At 63.4% G+C, this 20,565-nt stretch overlaps 1 protein-coding gene across 1 annotated transcript; it reads right to left on the reverse strand.

The window, feature by feature from the left end:
• Positions 1 to 288: 288 nt before the first annotated feature.
• Positions 289 to 8,001, reverse strand: RHBDF2 (rhomboid 5 homolog 2). The gene is made up of 17 exons (XM_088523416.1): positions 7,871 to 8,001; positions 7,417 to 7,544; positions 6,575 to 6,767; positions 6,282 to 6,494; positions 5,588 to 5,716; positions 4,904 to 5,037; positions 4,393 to 4,599; positions 3,997 to 4,108; positions 3,685 to 3,759; positions 3,162 to 3,323; positions 2,879 to 2,979; positions 2,557 to 2,620; positions 2,297 to 2,391; positions 2,029 to 2,104; positions 1,686 to 1,786; positions 1,243 to 1,396; positions 289 to 729 (listed from the first exon to the last, which is right to left on the reverse strand). Exons 1-17 carry the CDS (start codon positions 7,994 to 7,996, stop codon positions 310 to 312), a joined length of 2,490 nt encoding a protein of 829 aa, XP_088379542.1. The 5' UTR covers positions 7,997 to 8,001; the 3' UTR covers positions 289 to 309.
• Between the last annotated feature and the right edge of the window lie 12,564 nt (positions 8,002 to 20,565).

Raw genomic sequence — 20,565 nt, forward strand, 5'->3', positions numbered from 1 at the left:
GCCTGACAGCTCCTGTGGGGCTGGGTCCCTCCCGCGTGGGCAGATATGGCTTTCCAGAGGCACGGGGCGGCCGCGGCCGCGGGGCAGCGCAAACCAGGGGTGCTCCGGCCCTGCTCTTCCCACATCCTGGCACGTGCAGGAGCCAGGAGAGTGCAGGAGCACAGGACGTGGCACCCGCCTTGCTGCGCGGGCACTCCTAGAGCACGACCCGCTCTGCCCCCGAGCACACGCTGAACCCGACCTGCCCCGCTCGAGCGGTGACGCCGCTCCCTCCGCGTGCCCCGCCGCGGCCTCGGCTCCTCGTGGGGCTCAGTGCAGCACCTGCTCCAGCTCGTACTTCTCGCAGAACTTGCTGGTGAAGGGCAGGCAGGTGAGATACTCGATCCAGCGCCAGTTCACGGGGTAGACGTACAGCCAGATCACGAGCGAGGCGAAGAGCCCCACGAAGACCAGCAGCGACACAATGATCATGGCCCGTTTGCGGTACTTGTCCATGGTGCCGAAGGTGATGTAGGGCAGGAAGGCGAAGGACAGCAGGAGGCCGCTGAGGAAGCCGAAGAGGTGGGCGATGTTGTCGATCCACGGCAGGAGGCCGCACACGAAGAGGAAGAGGACGATCCCGAAGAGGTTGAGGAAGGCTTTCCATGGCTTCTCCAGGACCTGCCAGCTCTGGAAGAGCTCGACGAAGAGGCAGGCCAGCAAGCCGAACTGTGAGCCGGCCGGGCCCACCTGCAAGGGAGAGGGCGTCAGGGCAGGAAGGGTGGCGATGGCCACACGCTGGGTCCCCACGTGCCTCATCCCGGTCCCCACCCCTCCCGGGACCACCTCTTCCCCTTGCGAGGCGCAGCCCAGCTGCCGAGCCGCGGGCGATGCTCGGCAATCTGCAGAGCGGGCAGCGAGGCGGCCTTGCCGTGGCCCCGCGCACCCCCGGGCGGATTAGGGCGCTCCACGGGATCTCCTTTAGAGCCCGGCAGGCTTTGCTGTCAGCAGATTAGCCATCTGCCCGCCCGAGGCGGCCGCACGCACGGCGGCACGTGGCGGCGCGTGACCGGGCGGCAGGTGCCGACCGTGCACGTGGGCACGGACCTCCCGGCCGCCGTGGGCAGCGGAGCAGGTGCTGGCGCCCTGCTGCCCAGGCACAACCTGCCCTGCCCAGGCAGACGCGCTAGGAGCCTCGGGAGGACTTTGCAGGGCCGGTGCGTAGGGCAGCGAGGCGCCCCCGGCCCGGCGCGGTGCCCTCACCTCTGCTCTGTAGGGCAGGAAGATGGCGCTGGCCAGATTGCCCGTGATGCCGCTGAGGATGAAAATGATGGAGATGCGGTGCCAGCCCGCCAGCTTCTCCAGGTCCCTCAGCACCGTCATCTGGAAGGTGACCGACACCAGGCAGTGGATGACCCTGCAGGGAGAGGCCCTGGGTGAGATCCCCTGGCCCTACCAGAGCCCTCTCCAGTGCTCCCACCCACTGGCCCAGGGCTCAAGACCAGATATCCTACAAGATGCCCTCTGGAGACAGCACATTCACGTGGTATCATGCATGTTTGGGGTGTTTCTCCCCTTTTCTCATCCAACCCACAAGGGACCGTGGTTTAAGAGCTCACAGAGAGCCCCCTGGACATGGAGTTATCTCCGGTTCAGGGTGCTGAGTTGTAGAGGAGCAGACTGGGGAACACGGAGCCGTCGCTCACCCTGCGTGCAGGAACAGTGACAGCCAGAGGCGGTAGAACTGGTCGGGGACCTCCGGGTTGAGGAAGGGCAGGAGGCCGCAGACTTCATCCAGGCAGTGCACCTGGAAAGGCAGACGCGGGTTCGGGGACTGCAGGAGCTCAGCCCCAGCAGTATCCCCAGCAGCCCCTGGAAGGTTGTTTTCCTGCCTGTGACAGGAAAGCTCGTGGCTTTGCATCGTTCCCCCTGGCACCGATCGCAGCACCTGCCCCAGGGGGGATCCCGGGCTGGACACCTCTCTGACACGGCAACGCGCCGCGAGCCCCGAGCCCCCGCGTCGGGCTCCCGCGCAGCGGCCCCGCTCACCTGCGAGCAGAGCGTCGCCTCCTCGTGGAAGTAGCCGTGCATGAACTCGCAGTACTCCCGCGTGGTGATCTCGCAGCTGGCGGGCAGGCAGGGACTCACTCCCGGCAGGGCTCCCCGCTCCCGCCGCGGAGCGTCCCCTCCGGCGCAGCCCTTCCCGCCTCCTCCCGCGGCCGGCGCTCGGCCGAGGCTCCCCGGCCTCCCTCTCTCCCCGGCACAGGGAGGCAGCGGGGCCTGCCCTGGGCTCGGTCCCCGCGTGGTTTCGTCTCACCTGCCCTTGGTGCCGATGCAGCAGGGCCTGCCCTTGATCTGGCAGTCCATGTGCGCGAAGCCCGTGTGGTTGGTTTTGGTCTCGTAGGTGCAAATCTGCAGGCAGGAGGGGGACGAGCTGTGAGGGTGAGGGACCGAATTGCGGCCACTTCCCAGCCCTGGACCGCCCTCCTGCCACCTCCAAGGCTGCCGAGGTGCCACCACATGGGGACCTCACAAGCCCCAGGGCAAGCAGGGTCTGCAGCTGCTGCAGGCTCTTACCGGCCACTTGGTGATATCATCCGGCCACACGTGGGGTGGGTTTGATGCTGGCTCCTCGCACGTCCTGGGAGGAGGAGGGGGATGTGGGGTGTCAATAGGGTGTCCCCAACTCATCCTTTCCCCCAGTCCAATCCCACTCCCTGCTAAATCCCCCTTCCTCATCCCTGTCCTACAGTGTGCAAGGGCTGCTAGTCACTTGCACAGTCAGCTCCTTGGGCAGTCGGATTCAAGGCACCTGAGCTAGAAACTCAGCCCCAAGTGACATCTTGCACACACGCTCCGCCCTGGGCACCGCGGCCTCTTTCCCCGAGCTCCTCCCTACCTGGGGTCCTGGTGGCACACGGCCCCCGACGTCCGCTTCTTGCCGGAGCCCATCACCGGGGCGTTAGTACCCGGCCACTTGATGAACGTGGCCAGCGTCTCCTGCAGGGATGAAGAGACTTGAGGTGTGAGCAGTGACCGTGCTGCTGTCCCCTCCACGCATCACACACCCACTTGCACTCCCGATCTGCACTGGGTTGAGATCGTTTCTCCCTTCCTCCAGAAAGCCCAGTGAGTTCCCCAGTAGCCGGCGCGCGCAGCGGAGGAGCACGCGCCGCCCGCACCGAGCAGTCCCGCGGCAGCGTCTGGATGCAGCCCGAGTTGTCGTTCTGGACACAGCAGCCGGAGTCGCGCTCCCGGTCCCTCTCGCGTTGGATGAGCCGCTCCACCTGCCGGTCCTTCCGGATGCAGGGGGAGAACTTGGCCCCCAGGTGGATCAGGTCGATCTGGGAAGGCAGCACAATGGCAGGGGATCTCTCCGTGCATGGAGAAGGTCTGTTGCCCACCTCAGTTCCCTGGCACTTCCCAAGGAGCCCACTCCCTGGGCTCCCTTCCCAAGAGCTGCCACCCAGCTCAGCTTGGAACCGAGGAGCAAGTGCCCAGAGAGACTGGGGTGCCAGAGTCCCACGGCAGCAGGTAGGGACGAGGGAAACTGCAGAGTAACCAGGCCCAGAGCTCTCCTCTGGGAGGAGAGGAAAAAGGAGCACCCAGGGGACCGCGGCAAGCTCCCACCCTCAGCTCTAGGAAGGGAAAGCGGCAGCGGGCTGAGGACGGAGCCTCGGCGTGGCAGCCTCTCACCCCCCTTACCGAGCTGGGCCCAATCCAGAAGTTTTCCTGCTGGATGTACTTGACGCTTTCGTAGACACCTTTGTTCCTCAGCACCTGCCGAGCAAAGGCAGAGCGGCACAGCCAGCTCACATGGAGCGGGAGATGCGGGATGCGCAGCGGGAGTGAGCCTAGCGCGGGATGCGGCTTGCCAGGCTCCGAGCAGACACCCTGGGGACCAGTTCTGGGAGCATCTTAGCAGGATCATCCCTCCTTTGGGGTAATACCACCCTCCCAGGGTGCCAGGCTTGTCCTTTGCAGCTGGACACGCCACCAGGCAGTTCTTAAACTTACTAACTGTGTTGTCACGTGCTGGGTGAAACCGATGGGGGCGATGCCGTACGTGCCGATGACCAGCAAAGTGATGAGGATGTGGACGAAGGTGATCCAGTAGGTGAAATACGGCCTGTGGAGGAAGGAGCCTGGGGTCACCAAGGCCGGAGCAGCCCAAGGACGGCTGGGTGTAGCGAGGCAGCCAGGCATGGGGACAGTGGCCATCCAGACAGAGCAGCCATGAGGACACACGGTGACTGACCGTGGTGACGTACACCCAGCCAGCAGGGAAGCAGCCTGTCCTGATCTCCGAAGGGGAGATGGGCCTGTCTGGCCCATTCCAGAGCCCTGAGGACGGGGGCTGGCTCCTGTGCAGGTCCCCCCAGCCCGCACACCTGTCCCGCCGGTCCCGCTCACCGGTGGCTGTCGGTGCTCTCCAGCTGGGTCTGCACGATGCTGCTCAGGCTCCGGCGGTACGTCCTGTTCAGCCACTTCCCCACCACCCCCAGCCCGTAGTAGCGCTTCTTGCGGTCGAAGGCGAAGTGCTTCACTTTGGAAGCGATGCGCCTGCCTCTCCGGGGCGCGGGGCACTCCGAGGCCGCGGTGAGCCGGGCACCTTCCCTTCTGCAAGGAGAGGAGAAACCCACTGAGGCTGCCCCAAGCGGCCAGGCAAGAAATATCCTGTGTGCAACCCCATAGCCTCAGCTCAGGGCTGAGACAGCCCAGAGGATACCCCTAGCCCTTATCCCAGGGTATCTGTAGGATTCATCCTCACAGGAGTGTGGTAGAAGATGCCGAAGCGCCCCAGGACCAGGGGAGATGGGGACACGGCATGGAGTGACCCCACTCCATGGGGATGGGGAGTGCAGTGGTGGGGATGTGTGCAGACAGGGCTGGGGACAACACACAGCCAGGAGATGGCACTCACAGAGCTGGCTGCTCCACCTCCGGGGACACCCTGACGTCCTCCCCCACCGGGTGCATGCGTAAATACGTGGCCGAGAGAGGTGGCGACTCGAAGACATCATCGGGCATGGAGTACGTCTCGTCGTGCACGTCCATCTGCAGGGAGCACAGAAGCTCCTGGGCGATGGCCGAGGAACCTCCTGACTGGTGAAGTGCACGGCCAGGCCCCTCCCGGCCGCGGAGGATAATCCCCACTTACGCCCCACCAACTCCCCATTGCGGGGTCCAAAACACAGCACGACCTGCCTGCAGCTCAAACGCCTCTCACTGCCATTGCAGGTAAGCGACTGACCGCTCTGCATTGGGTCGTGTAGGTATGAGCACCTCATCTCTCCAGCTCCAGCAGGCTCCAAGTGCTTGTTACAGCCTTGGACCATCTCTGATGGCACAGAAAGGCCTCACATAGACAGCCGCTTTCTCCTGATGACACCCTACTGATGAGGGGACAGGAGCGTGGGATGGCAAAGCTCCCATGGGTGGGGACGTGTCATTGCCCCAATGAAAGCCCTGATTGCCCTCAGCCCCCTCGCAGACCTTCAAGGGGTCAGCGTGTAGGAGCACCCCGTGGCCTGGTCCCAGCAGCCGGGCTGGCGCCACGCGCACGGTCCCCTCCCCTCTCCGGCGGCCAGCGGGGAACTGCGCTTGCCTTACTGAAGAAGGACGAGTCCAGGGTATCGGCAGCGTCCACCATGTCCTCGTCCAGGAAGCTGGGGTACACAAAGCTCCTCTTGTTGCTCTTCTGCTTCGGAGCCAGCGGCTCCAGCACAGAGCGGCCCTTTTGCAGGGGAAGCAAATAAGGATAAGAAACAAGAAGCCCCCAGTTTTGGCAACGCTGAGGGTTTCTTGGAGCATTCCTCCCCAAAGCCGTGTCAGTGAGCACTAAATATCAACCCACCGTCGTATCCCCTTGCACGAGGCAGCCCAGCTAGCAGGAGCAGTGGGGAGACACCACCTTTAGCTCAAGAGCCAAAGGCGGTGGGATCACAACCACGTTAGTTAGTGAACTTGGGATTCCCTTTTCAGTCCCTGCCTTGCCCAGATCTCTCCAAGGGCTAGAAAGCCTCCAGAGAAACCTTGCCAGACCCGTCTGCTGTGCAACCCGAAAGCTGGTTTTTCTAGGGATGTCGTGCAAGGTAGTTCCACTTTGGTGGTCACGCTTCCACCAAAACTTCTCTTTTTTGAGCTGAGCTTGGGTTAAAAACATCCTCCCCGCTGAAACCCGCACCGGAGGCTGTGATCTTTGTGTGGAGCAGAAAGACAAGAAAAAGACGACAGAGGAGGGACAGAACTGAAAAACAGATTGTGACAGGCAGCAGGAAACGGCGCTGCCCACGACTCACGCGGAGCAGCGCGGCGGCCGCCTTGTAGCTCATGTGCGCGACAGACTCCCGCTTGCGGCGGGGCAGGCGGCTGTAGCCGGAGCGGGCGCTGTTGAAGGAGGCCAAGGAGGCGACGCCGGGAGTCAGGGGCGGCAGGACGTGGTGGGGCGTGTGGGGACGATCGGTCTCTTCAGCGTGCCGGAAGGGACGGCCCCTGGCCAGCGGATCCACGATCTGCGGAGAGGGAGAGGCCTCTTGATGCTCGGAGAGAAAAGCTCCGCGCCAGGAGCTCAACCCCGCGCCCCGAGCTCTACCTTGGGCAGCTTGGCTGGTTTTGGCGACTCGGTGCCCTGGAAGGAGGGCACCTCCTGGCTGGGCAGCTCCATGTCGCGGTAGGCAGCCTTGAGCCTGCCGTACCTCATGCTGCAGTGCTGCAGGCTCTTGCGCTGCCACTGCTGCCGCTTGCCTTCCCAGTCGCTGCTGATGCCAAACCACTGCGCGGTGCCCCTGCGCGAAGGAAGGGGACGGTCACCATCGCCACCCGGCTGGGCTCCCCACCGCACGGCCCATGTCCCGAGCCTGGCACTGCTGCCCATGTGCTGTCTCACGTCCCCCTCTCAAGCAGCTGAGTTGTGTTTGGGTGTCTTGGCTTAGCCCAGCACAGTTTTGGCCTGGTTACGGGTCTTGAGAAAGAGAAAGGGTTTCATGGAGGGATTGATGGTGCTCAGCTCTCTCTGGAGAGCTAACACTGAGGTTTGGTGGTGCAGGAGATACCAGCTCAGAGGAGATAGCAGCGTATCAGCTCTGCGCTGCAGCAGGAGCACTGCTCAAGGCGTTTTGTCCTGCACAAACAACAGTGAGAAATTCTTTGGGATCTATAAAACAACCATTCAAGTCAGTACCAAACAACTAATTCTTCTGCTGTGGGATGATTCCTAGGCAGAAAACAGTAGGTCAAAACAGAGCCATGCTGACCTCTCCTAGGCTTTTCCTTTCGAGCACTGAGTCTCCTCACGCTGAGATCTCTTGTTGGCATCTGGAGTCAGAAGACCCAGACTGGAGCGTGGGGATCCCACCTGCCACCCTACCACTGCTAGTGCTTCCATGACCCCGTGCCATCCCAGGCCGGTCACGACCAGCCTTCCCGAGCCCTCACTTGCGGATGCTCTGGGACAGGGAGGTCTGTCGTCGGAAGCCGGGACGTTTCTCCGAGGAGCTGTCATCTCTCTTCGGCCTGGCCTCCTGCAGGCTCTTGCTCTTTCGGTAGATGGGGACTTGTGAGGGCTGGAAAACAGGACACATAACTGGGGAATTCACGCTCCTGCTGCTCCCAAGTCCAGCATGGGATGGAAGGAAACAGGATTTTCTGCACCAAGGAAGGATCGTTCCCCTGCGGCAATGACCAGCTCCTTCCCCTCACTTGTCAGCAGCACTGTGCTGAACCTGAGCTAGTTTCAACCACTGCTACAGCCAGGAGAGCATCAAGGCCCGAGACATGCATGTCCCAAGAGATGGGAGATGTCACTTCTCACCCCATGCCTTAGAGAAGGCTCCCAAATCCACCACAAACAGATAGGTCCCAGCAAACCGCTGCCGGAGACCCTGCTCACCTCCTTGCGGCCGCCGTCCTCCTCCGCCTCCCGAGGCGGGATGACAATGGAGAGGTTGGGGGGCTTCTTGCTCTGCAGGCGGCTGCTGCTGGCGCGGCCGCCTCCGTTCTTGTCGCCGGCCGACATCTCGGGCGGGCGATGACGGGCAGGCTGCGAGGCAGGGGGACGCGGGGTCGGCGCGCAGGCGAGCGGGGAACGGCCGTAACGCCCGCTCCACGGCCTCCCCGCATCCCCTCCCTCTGCAGGGTAAGCGGATCCGAGCCGGAAGGCATCGGCAGAAGCATTAACCGTTAATGGGGCTTTGTGCTGGGGGGACCCCAGGAGGCAGGGAAGTGCTTTAAGCGCTTCCTCTAATCACTCCATGGGAGGACCACGGCCACCACCACTTTGTGCTCTGTTTGGCAGCATTTCACCTCTCGGCTCCATTCTCTTTCCAGGTACAAGTCCTGGATGCTTCATCTAAATATCCCAAGAAAGAGACACTTCAAGCAGGGTTAAAGCTAGCAGGTCCTACGAGACCAAGCTCGCGCGTGGGAGAGGCCAAGCCTCAGCAGGAGACGGGGAGAGCTCCCTTACTCGGCCATTTAAGATCACACAATCAATCGGAGCCACGTCTTGCTCTCAGCATCACCAGCCCTGAGGAATAGGAAAACGCTTTCCAGACCGACACATGGCTCCAGGAAAGGAGCTTCACCCCAATGGTGTCTCTGGAGCACAGGTTGGAAAGGGCCCAGATCCATCCCAAAGTGCACCAAGCACCTCAGTAGAGCACCCACCAGAGCCCAGCGGGACAGGGCAAGGGTGTCATCGCATCACCCATAGTCAAACCTGCCCTGAGCATCCCCTGGGGGGTGTCAGACCCACGGGGTGTCAGACCCACGGGGTGAGCGCCAATGAACTTGGTGCCAGGTTTCCCTCCCGCGCTGAGGGGCTGGAGCCACCGCCAGCCCTCGGCGGAGGAAAGGAGGCTCCCTCCAACCACCCGGCACAGAGAGCGCCCCGGTCCCTCAGAGGCACCATCTCTCCCAGCCACCCCTCCAAGGATGCACCATGGGGTGGCTTTGGTGACCTCCAACGCTCCCTGGTACCAGCCCAGTAAGGGGCCCTACATTAAGGCGGTACCGACTACCCGTGCGTGTTTACTGGTGCCGGCCTCAGCAATGCCGCCCGCCTCGCGCTCCCCGCGGCGCGACGGGAGCCCCGAGGTTGGCACTGCCGGCCATCGCGGCGCTGACGTTCGCCCGGTGGCGCTCGGGGCCGGCCGGGCTGCGGGGACGCGAGCGGATCCGGCGCGACCCAGACACCGGGTGGGAGTGGGAGGGCAGATGAGCAGCCAAAGCCACGGGGCAGGGGGGTCCCTGCCCGTGTCACCCGCACAGCCTGAGTGGGTCCCTGGTGGCATCAGGCCAAGATAAAATAGCCAAATGGGCAGATTTGGGGCCGGCAAACTCGGGTGCAGCACAAGGGCCATCAGGGAGGGCCAGCTTAGCGCTCCCGGCGGGGCCACATCCTGCCTTTGGGCTCGTGGGACCCCCCAAGTAGGGAGCTCCTGCATCAAGCCGCAGAGGGGACATGTGAGAGGGGACTCCGCGGGACCTTGCGTGGGACACGGCCAAGGCTGGGATACCCTGGGGAAGCAAGGGACGTCCCCAGGACCACCCACCAGCACCTGGCCTAAGCTGAGTGCAGCGAGCGGTGCCACCGGCTGCCACGGCGGCTTAACGGCCAGTGTCCCCTCCTGGCCCAGTGTCCCCAGCACCCTCCCGCTGCCAGGCCCGGCAAGCACTAGAGGGCAGCCGCGGCGCCGGGAGCGGGTGGCTGAGCCCAGCGCTGCACTGGCCGTGACAGCTCTGCACAGTCCTGCTGCTCCACGGCCTCCACGAGGGCTCCGGGCAAACGGGCCAACCGAGAGGCCTGGGGAGGAAGGCGCACAGCAGCCACCACCGCAGACACCGTTAGGAGCGGGCGCCACGCTGGGGGGGACACCACGCACTGCCACCGCCTCGGCGCCCTGCGCAGCCCCCGCAGCAGCCCGGGATGCCCGTCCCTACCTCATAAGGGTGGCGGGGCTCCCGCGCGGCCCGTCGCGGCCGCTTGCCGTCCTCTTCCTCGCCCCGTGAGCGTCACGCGCGGCAGCGCCGGAGCATGGCTGAGCGCCTCCCGCCGAGCCTGCCAGGGGGAAGAGGAAGACGTCGGTGCTTCAAACCACGCGTGAGAAACCAGGTCAGGGCTGACGGGGAGGAGACGCGGGATTCGGCTGCAGCATCTCTCGGGGCGGGGGGAAGAGCCCCACGCAGGAGCCTCCCCAGGGTTGGGGACAGGGCTGCCTGAGGGGACAGCGGCCCGTGTCAGCACGTGTCCCGCCGGCGCGTGGCCTGCACCCTCCGTCCCCGTGGTGCGGGGCCAGCGCACGCTCGGCCGGGCGGAGGAGCCGCACGGAGGAGCCGGAGGGAAAGCGGCGCCCGCCGAGCTGTTTAACGGCTTCAGGCCTGGGAGGCTGCCAGCCAGGCCGGCCAACCCTGGCAAAACTTCCCACCCCTCTGCCGAGGTGCAGATGCTGCTTGTTTTGCTCTTTAGCAGCTCAACTAGAGATGCCAGCGGCTGCGGAGAGCCCAGGTCGGGGACACGGCGGGCCGGCCCCGGGACAAGCAGGAGGCTCCGGGCTCTCCCGGATTCTCATCTCATCTGGAAAAGGCACCTGCCGCGCCCGGAGGCCTGGCCCGGCTCCCGGCACATGCCCAGTGCCCGGCAAGGCCCTTAGCGCTTCCAGGCACAGCCCCGCGCCGCTCCTGCCGGCTGCCCTGGTCCCCGGAGGGTGAGCGGAGCCGCTCTGGGCCGGGCGCCACGGCTCCCGGGGGAGCAGTGTCCTGCCGCTGACGCGAGCGGCCGCGCGGGCACCGGCGCGGCCGGTCACGCCGCGCAGCTCCGCTGCGTGGGTTTGCACGGCTCTGCCCATTAACGTGGGGTTTGGCATCCGGGCAGGAGGAGGAGGAGGGCAGGGCGAAGGCCTCCGCGCTGCTGAAATCCCCTCGGGCACCCCAAGGGGCCACATCCCCGCTGCGAGCCCTGCAAGCGAAACGCAGGAAACCCTGGGGTATTTTCACCCTGGAAAATATCCCGAGGACGGGGGTGGCAACACGGTTTTGAGTCTCGCACATGTCTGGCACTCGCACCCAAACCGGGCACAGCCGGCGCCCAGCACTGGAGCCAGCGTCAGGACCGTCTTGGTGCCGTGGGCTGCCTTCACCATCGCTGGGTGCGGGAGCCAGGACCTGTGTCCCCCCATGAGCCCGGCACACGGAACCGCCGGTCCCTTTGCTGAGACCATTGTGAACCCAGGTCACCCCCCTTCCCCAGATGGCTCCGGTGCCAGTGCTGGGGCCACATCTGGCTCCCAGCGCTCCAGAAAAGGGAAGTGAGAGGCGCCGTGCCGAGCCAGTGCCCGGGCAGCCGCCCATGCGAAACACCCACGTGCAGCGGGGCCGACAGAGGCATCCCCGGGCGGGCGAGCCCTGCCCCTCGGCGCGACGCACGAGGTGACGCTCTCGCTGCTGGAACACGCCACCAGGTCCCCATGGGGCGATGGGGCGTCAAACAGCCCTGGAGCCAGCGCAGAGGGCTTGGCTTTCCATTAGGCGCAGGCCGCGCTAACAGCGCCGCTCATCAATGATTAACAAGCACCTTAAAGGCATCCATCAGCGCCAGCAGCCTCCCTAAAAGGTGCTCTCGGCTACTACCAACCCGACAGCTCGGCTGGAGTGACTGATTAACCTCCCGCTGAAGCCCTGCTGGCTCCTCCGAGAGGGATTCCCCTGGGAAAGGGTGGCCAGGCCCACGGACCACGTCCTCGCCCCAGCTATTCCTCCTCTGCTCAGAGGAGCTCAGTGTTTTCCAGGCTCAAGTTTCAGATCTCACAACAGCAGCCCAAGGCAAACAGCTGGGGAAATGAGAAGCTGTTAAAGGGAGAGAAAAGAAGAAAAAGGAAATAACTTTCTGAGGAAAGAGGGCAAAAAAAAAAAAGTTAAATACGGTCATTTTTGTCCCCCTATCTCCTTGCAAAGCTCAAAGCCGGTTCCTCATTCCCATGGGGACCTGTCTCAAGGGGATCCCTAGGGAGCACCAGCCCAGCCTGACCTTGCAGCCAGGTACACGGATGGGTTCCAGCCACGTGTCTGCAGCCTCCTTGCTCTCCAGCCGCCTTTATTTGCCGTGGTTGGAATATTTGGCTGTTCTCGAAGACAAAACACACTTTGAGGCAACACTGCAGAAAAGAGTCCGGGGTAGGAAACCTCTGGACCAGGAAATTGTGGAGGAATTGGGTGAAGCTGCGGGCAGCCTGCGTGAGGAGCTCTGTGCCCAAAGCCTTTGCGGTCAATCATTAACGCCCAATCTGGAGACGGGATCAAGGCAGCCAAGCCAGAGAAATGGATAAAACCCCCTTGGCAACCCGGAAAGCATCGGCCATGGGCGAATCTCGCAGCAGCCGGTGGACATGGAGCGACGCTGGCTCTGCCTCGAGGGGAGCCGCATGGAAATCCCCCTGCCAGCATGGAAAACCACTCATCCGGCGGGAGATGGAGGCATGGATGGAGATGCAGCATCAGCGCGGCTGGCGAGAGGCGACTTGGCTAATAAGCAGCAACACAAAACTCACCTAGTTTCACTCTGGGTCCGAGTGGGGGAAAAGGTGGGTTCACATGGGGTATTTTAAGCTGCTGGCGCAGCCCCTTCATCTCCTGATCCCTTTGCCTTAAGGGGCAGCCACGCTCCAGCTGCAGAATTCCCATGGATGCGCATGCTTGCTCCCTCACTTTGGGGGTTTAATCCGCATCTCCCGCGCGGCGGCTGCTTGGGGCACTTCAAGTGGTCAACGCAAGAGCCAGAAAACCCAACTTACTTGGAGAAGGAGCAGGAGGAGCCAATGGGTTCCCAGCATTTCCAGCCAGCCGAGATGCTCAACTCACCAGATCTCCTCCTAGAATTAGGACAGTCGCCTCATTTTTTCCCCTTTAAGGCAAGCAGGACATGAGGCAACTGCGGGGCGGTTCGCTCACCCCACGAGTTCAGAGCGCTTGGCACGCCCTGGGAGGAAGCAAAACCTCCCGGAGCCGAGATAAAAACCTGCAAAAACGCTGGGTGCTGCTGATAAAGTGGCGGCGGGGCTGTCCCCGCGCCGGCGCCGGACATCTGACCGACCTCGGCTGGAGGAAGCGAGGGCAGGGACCGGCTCGTCCCAGGTTCCTCGCGACCGCCCCGCTTCCCTGTCACAGGTTCTCCAGGATCACGTGCTGCTTTGGGGAGAAAAGATGGGGAAGGAGGATCTGTGGCACGCTGGAGCCCAGCGGGCGAGATGGCATCTCCCGGCAAACGCAACTTGGCCTGTCCCAGGCCCGGGTGGCCGTGTCCCAGGTCCAAGGTCTCTGGAGGTGACAGCACCTCCGGTAGCTCCCTCTCCTCTCCATTTTGCCACCTTTGCTAGAGGGAGAGGAGGAAACTGCTGGTGAAGCCCATCACCATCACAGCCCTCTCCTTGCAGCCCTTTCCCACGGGAGGGCCTTTTGCACACAAAGGAACTGTTGTCCCTGGATCCCTGCCATCCCGCTGGCTCTCAGCGAGTCCCTCTGCTTGCAGGCGGCGATGGGAAGGGTGCCTGGAAGCGCTGGGGAGCACGGCTGGGATGCGGCTGCATCCCGAGGCCTCCAGCACCGGGAACGTGGGTCCTACCACCCTTGCCACCATCCCGCCGGGTTCGTCCCCATCCCGCAGCCTTCCCCAGCGCCGGCATTCCCGCAGCCTGGAGCTGCAGGGATAACTGTGCCTGAGCCCAGCACAAAGCACCGGCCACGCACGGGGAGGGCGGCCAGCTGCCAGCCGCTGAGTCAGCGAGCGCCGGAGCATCACCACGTCCTTGCTCCAGATCCCCCTGTTCCTTGGGGCAGAGGCGGCACAAGGGCCCCCGGACAGGCGGCCGGTGCCGGATCACAGCGGGTGATCCCGGAGCGGCGCCGGGAGATGGGCCGGCTCCGGGGCGGGAGGCTGGTGACAGGCACTGCCGCTGCTCCGGCTTTGCGCAACTCCGGCTGCGACTTCCCCCGGCAGCATCCGGCGGCAGGACGTGCAGCACAGGAGCACCCGGGGCGCCGCCACGGCCCCCACGGAGCCCGCGGGGAGCCACGCGGCCAGGCTGCGCGCGGGACGAGCGGCCGGTTTCGCGGACGGGGAAACCGAGGCACGGCACCGCCGTGGCCAGCCCCGCTCACCTCGCACACCCCGGCGTTCTGCTACCTACCCCGTCACGCCTGCAGCTCTGCTCCCGCCAGGGCCCGAGGGACCAGCACAGGGCCCTGCTGCCCTCTCCAGAGCCCACGGAAAGGCAGGGGCTGATTCTCTGATGTCTAGTAGGATGCGCCGTCCTCCCTTCCCTGCTCACTATAGGAGCTTCCTATATCTAACAGCAGCAGAGACAGCGCCAGGGTGTTTCCCTCTCCGGAGAGGAGCCGGACGGGACTGTTCCCTTCCCCAAGAAGCTTCTAGGAACTTTATCTAAGGCTCACAATTCCTCCAGATTTACATTATTGGAGGAGAAAGGGGAAGGCCCTGCGCAGAGACCAGCTAACGCAAAACCCGTTGGCAGAAAACCCCGACGAGCGAGACGGGCACCGCGCGCCATCCCAGCACAGGGCTTTTACCGGGAGGCCGTGGAGGGCCCCCAAGGCTCCCACCTCCCTGCAGGCCCATCCCGGAGCCAGCCGGGATGGCAGGAAGATCTTGGGAGCAGAGGATGCCGCTGGGCAGCGGGACCTTGCCCAAATCCAACTCGATCACTGCTCTCCAATCCCGCACCCCAAATGCCTCATTGAGAGAGTAACAAGCAGCCAACTGCCTTTAAAACAAAAGCAAATAGAATAAGTAAATCAATAAAAAACATCAATTAAGTGAAAAAACGGGTAAGAAAGCCAAGGTTTCTTTTACACTTGCAATAAACAGCACAGCTTTCAACACTCACTCAAAGGCCGGGAACGGACCGTAACCCAGAGCCCTGTAAACACTCCCAAAAGGCCATAACTCCCGGATTCGCCTAATTAAAAGGGACTGCTCCCATCTCCGGCGCTGTGGAGTCATCATGTTACCAGATGCCTCCTGGCCCGGCAGGACAGGGGGGACCAGCGGTCATTAGATAAAAAGCTTTTCAATAAGAGAAGGGTTTATGAGCCCGTCGCTTGCAGGCTCGTATGGATTTAGGAGTAATTACGTTTGGATCTGCAATAATTCACTCCTGTTTCATGCCGAGGCCCTCGGAGCACGAGGGTGACGCTCTCCCTGTTTTGGTGTTTTTGACCCTGGGACAACAGGGCTGCTCTCCAAGACAACCTACCCGTAGGAGGGAATAAAGAGGGATTTGGGGGCTTTCGGGCTCATTTCAAGCATTAAATGTGATAGCAAGGACAAAGAAACCGCGCGCAGGGGCAGGCCACGTGCTCGCCTGTCAGCTCATTGCAGCCCAGGAACACGAACAAACACAACCTGAATTTCTCACCTCCTCCCCCTGATGCCGGGGAGGAATTTTCCGCTGGAAAGAGGGGAAGGCAGTTGCCCTATGGCACATGGGAGCGCATCTCAAAGTGCGTTGTGAGCACGTGCCGGTGCCCAACGGCCTCTCACCGCAGAGCGGCTCCGCCACGGCCACACTTTGGCCACGTTTGGGAGGACAGGGTACGCGGGCGCTCCGTCCTGCCGCGCTCGCGGGGGACACGCTGGGGTCCCAGCCTTGCCTGTCACAGGGCACCCGGCAAATCCCTGCTCAGCCCGATGCCGGGACCAAAGGGGCTGTCTCCTGGAAAACTTCCAGGAAGGGGGAGGCAGAAGCCACCCGTGGAGCATCACGACGGGACAGCGGGGAGATGGGACCCGCCGGAGCGAGCGCCCGGGCTGGCGGCGGGAAGGGCGACGGCGCTGGGGACGCGTCGGCCACTTCCTCCTGCGGCAGCGCTCGCTTCCAGCTTCCCCTTCCCGGGAAAGGGCCTCTCGGGAGCAGGGGGCTCCCCGGCGCGCCGGGAAGCGCAGGCAGCGGCCGGGCCGGAGCGGGGCCAGGCGCCACCCGCGGCCCCCGCGCGGCTCCCCACGAGGGACACGGGCCGCGCCGGCCGCCCCGCGAGGAGGCGGCGCCGGGAGCCGCCGCGGCGGGAAGGGCCAGGCGGCCACGCGGAGGGGCCGGGGCCGGGGCCGGGGCCGGGGCCGGGGCCGGGGGCGGCGCGGGGGCACCGGCGGGACCCCCCCCCCCGCCGCCCGCTCACCTCGAGGCGCCGCTCCCGCCGGGACCCGCCGCCACCCGGGCCGGGGGGCGCGGCCGTTCCGGGGGCGGCACCGGGCCGGGGGGCGGGACCGGCGAGGGGGCGGGGCCCGCCGGGTCCCCCCGCGGCGCGGGGCGTCCCGGGCCGCCCCGTCGGGTCCCTCCCGCGGGGCCCGGCGCGAGGAGCGGCCCTGCGGGGAGCGGGAGCGGGAGCGGGACCGGGCCCCGCCGGGACCGGGCGCTACGAGGCGCGGGCACTGCCAGCTCCGAGGCTGCCGCCGCCTGTCCCCGCTGCGGGGTCCCCGTCCTGGCCACCCGTGGGCCCTCCCGGCCGCTCGTCCCCTGCGTCCCTGCGGCGGGGCCGGTTCGGGTGACGCATCCGCTGCGGCACGCGGACACGCCGGGCCGGCCGGCCGACCGGTTGCAGAGCCGGTCCTGGTCGCACCCGGAGTGACTCGTCCCGATTCCCTGGTGTCTGCTAAGGGGTTCAGCTCACACGTAAGGTTGCACCGGGCACTAATGACCTCCTGCTCTTTTCCAGGAGGTTGTTTCCCTGAATCGGGTTGCGGTGCCAGTGCAGGTCCCTCTGTGCGTGACCATGCAGCATCAGCAGCAGGTTTGGGCCTGGGGCCTGGGAGGAAAAGGGGTGGCTGGTGCTTTCGGTTTGTTTGAAGTTTGGGAGCGGGTGGAGGGAGGGCGCAGCTGACGCTCTGGAGCCTTCGCCCCACTCCTGACTCAAAGGGAGACAGGAGGAAGGTGGGGATGTGCCCATTCTCACATGGTGACACCGCGGCGGGCAGAGCGGCAAGTCAGGATGGGCAGAGAGCTGGGCCAAGCTGCCAGCTTGGACTTGTCCTTGGAGGGGACAGATGGGCCTGTCCTCATGTGACTGCTGCTGCTGGCGCTTCCGCAGCAGCAGGACCTGCTGGTCCTGAGGCCCTTCCAGTCCTCACGTGGTCCAGGTGGTATGAGGATGCCCAGGAGTCCGTTTGGGATTGGTGGGGCCATGTCCGTCCCCTGTGTGAGGCCCGCGAAGGGAAAACAGGGACGGTGCCTCTCGCCTGCACAAACCCAGCTGCCGGTTGGGCAATAAGGAAGTGCGATAAATGACCGAAAAACCCCAAGGCGGCGACGTCATGATGTTGCATCAGCGCCGCGCGGGGAGACGCGCTGCAGCGTGCGCCCTCCCGCCAGGGAGGCCCTGGGAAGCGGGAGAGGAGCCGGCGCTGCCGCGGGGTGCAGGACCCGGCTGCGAGGCCCTGTGCTACGAGCCGGCCCTGAAGGCGTTTTGGAGGGTGGCAGCTCCAGCCTTGCACCTCCATGGTTCCTTATAGCAGCATCTCCTCTCCCGGGGTGATTCAGGGAAATGGAAACACCCGGTACCACCAGGTGCCAGGAGATCCCAAGGTTTTCCAGCACGGAGACCTCATGGAGACCGCTCTGGCATGGATGCAGGACCTTGCAGCACATGCAGCCACTGCTGTTCCCAGCCTGGACGGCAGAGGACAGGCCAAGCCCACGTGAGGAGCTGATCTGAGATGGGGGAAAAGCTGCTTTCGCATCAGGAGAGCATGCCCAGCCTCCCCAAACAGCAGGAATTGGCTTCCCAAAACCCGCGTCGGGTTCCCCATTGCCGCACGTGCCAAACAGGGAGCTGTGGGTGAGGAGCCCCTGGATAGCAGTGGGCAGCAGACATCTCCAGAGGCGGCTCTTCCCACACTGGAAAGGGCCATCCTGCAGCCCCCTTGTCCCCAGGTCACCCCCTTTGGGCAGCCGGGCTCAGCGTGGGGCACAGACCCCTTCCCGCCGCTGCCTCCCGGGCCGCTCCGTGCAGCGACCTTGCGGCGCGGGCTGCTCCTGCTCATCCCACACACTACGCAGGGGAGCTGCAGGATGGGGCCTTCCCAGCGCCCAGGGACCCTCCGGCCCTCGGGACCAGGACGTGACCGTGAAACGTGTGTTTTTGCTCCAGTGGCCGTTTCCTTCCCCCCAGCTGCAGTGGGAAAACACCAGGAGACGAAGCCGAATGAGATGAAATCAAAACCCGGCTGGTGGGAGGCTGTCTTGGGGGGGCTCCTCCTGTTTATCTTGCTTTCCCAAGGAAGAAACATTCAGCCGGGCTCTGGGGGCTTTGGCAGGACAGGAAAGGGCAGGAGGCCGGGAGCTGCCGGCCGCCTCCAGCGGGTCCCGCCGGAAAACCAGTCGGCCCCGGGGATTTCTCTTCCCACGTAGAGCCCTGCCGGTGAGAGGACAAGGCTGGGAACATCCCGGCTCTGAGCCGCTGCTTTGCCTTGGGGCGGAAGGTTCCTCTTCATGCCCTGGGGTGGCATTTTGGGTGTTTTTGGGTGCAGAGCACCAGCATGTGTCGCCAGGCAGCGATTTCTATAGATGTCACTGCCTAATGTATGGGAAACGATGCTCCAGCCTGAGCATGGCCGAGGTTGATGGTCTCTGCTGCTTCCCATGAGCAATCCCACGACCTCGTGGATCCCACGCCTACCGATAGGGATCGACATCGGTACCATTGGCCCCGCTCCCTAGGGATAGGCCTGGCACTTATTAGCACTGTTGTCTCGGGGTATCGAGGGTCTCTCCATGCTGGTGCTCGTGTGCCGATGCTCGTTATATACAGAGAGATACAAAATACATCATTAAATCATGAACATCATGTAATTTATTATTAATACAGCCCCGACTGCTTTACTTGCCTTCGTGTCTGGACATTTCTTCTCTCTCCCAAGGAAGCAACAGAAAGGAGGGACAGTGCTTGGATATATTTAGATGTATAAAGAAGGCAAGTTAATGATTTGAAACTGTTAAGTAGAAACGTATCCCTAAAACAAATCACTAAGCAGTCCTGCTTAAAGAACAAGATACTTGCCAGTTTGGAAAGGAGAAGGCTCAGTGATCATGTCAAGAGCTCCCAGAGTGTGTTATGGCTGGTGAAACCTCCCAAAATCTCATCCAGTGATGATCGGGCACGAGGAGGAACCCGTGCTTGTCCCATGGTCAAAACCTGGGAGAAACTCCCCAGATCAGCTGCATCCAGATGGAGAGGGACCAGGATGAGGCCTGGGAGCTCTGGGACTCACGGATGTCAGGCTGGGGTCAAGGGCCTGTGTCTCTTCTGCGGGGGGACAGCTTGGTCCTTCCCAGCACCTGGCTCACTCCAGCCTGGCTGCATGGGCCTGGCACATCCCGGTGTCCCGGGGCTGGGTCCTCTCTCCTGTGGGAGATGGGGGCCGGAGGATTTGTCCCCAGCTGGAGCGGGAAGCAGGTGAGGAAGAGGATGGCGAGGCTGCTGCTGCCCACAGCTCTGCTGGCCTCCAAGAAAGGCTGCAACCAAACCCGGAGGCTTTTCCAATTTCAGATGCACTTTTCCTCCACCTCAGAACTGTTATTTAATCTCCCGCCTGCCAAACTCCCGGGAATTAATCTCAGGCCGTGCTGACAGCGTTTACATTCAGCGCAGCTCAGATAAACCATATCAGCCAGTGCAGATGAAGAGGAGACAGGGATGAGGAAGGAAGGGACACGCTCCTGGTTAGTGTCAGCCCTGCTCGGCGTTATTTTTTCCCTGCTGTCGTGCTTCCTGAGTGGCTTTGCTCCCAACAAGGAGCTGCCAGGGGATTAGAGAGGAGAAAAGAGGTCCTGGCTCCTCGGCAGGTAAAACGGAGCAGGAGGTTCATAGAGCAGCTGCAGGGCAAAGCAGGGCCCCTGTGGGTCGTGTCCATGCAGATGGGATGGAGGAAAAAGAAGGGAAACATCCTGAAAATCGGCAGGAGAATCCACCTCCAATGACTTCTGGCCCTGCAGCGCCTGGGCTGCAGGAGGATCCCGGGCCAGCAGCAGTGCCAGGAGGGCCGGAGCGGGTGCTGCTCCCGGGCTCTGCCGGAGCGGCTGGCCCCTGCCACAGGGAGAACATGCGAGTGCTCAGCCTCGTGGGGCAGCCCTGCAGGACTCCCTTAGCCCAGAATATGGGGCGATTTTAGGGTGATTCGGGCAAACTCAGAGCCATGCTCCTAACTGCGCTTTGGGACCTGCTCACCTCTAGTCCAGCTCCTTCCAGCAATACCCCGGCACCATCCCCACCAACGCGCTCCGCAGAAAGGACACTATTTGTCCCACTATTTATTTAAAGGTCTCTTTGCAGCCCACTCCCTGCAGAAACTCCCAGCCCTTTTTACCAAGCTGCCGGGAAAACAACCCCACATTGATGATTTCCAGCCAGCTCTGGCCTGGGGGACTCTCAGGCCAGCACGCTAAGGGCTGAGGGCTTCTTGGCCCCACCGCAAGCTCCCCTGAGCTCGCCGGTCCTTTTGCTCCTGGTTTCCAAGCCAAGGTTTCACATCTGGAGCATAGCAGCGTGCGGGCCCTGCTGACCATTCGCTTCCGCCTGGAAGTA

This window comes from Tinamus guttatus, unplaced genomic scaffold (assembly GCF_059628265.1).
Source record: "Tinamus guttatus ecotype Peru unplaced genomic scaffold, ASM5962826v1 Tinamus_guttatus_pri_ptg000188l, whole genome shotgun sequence".
NCBI classification, from domain to species: Eukaryota; Metazoa; Chordata; class Aves; order Tinamiformes; family Tinamidae; genus Tinamus; species Tinamus guttatus.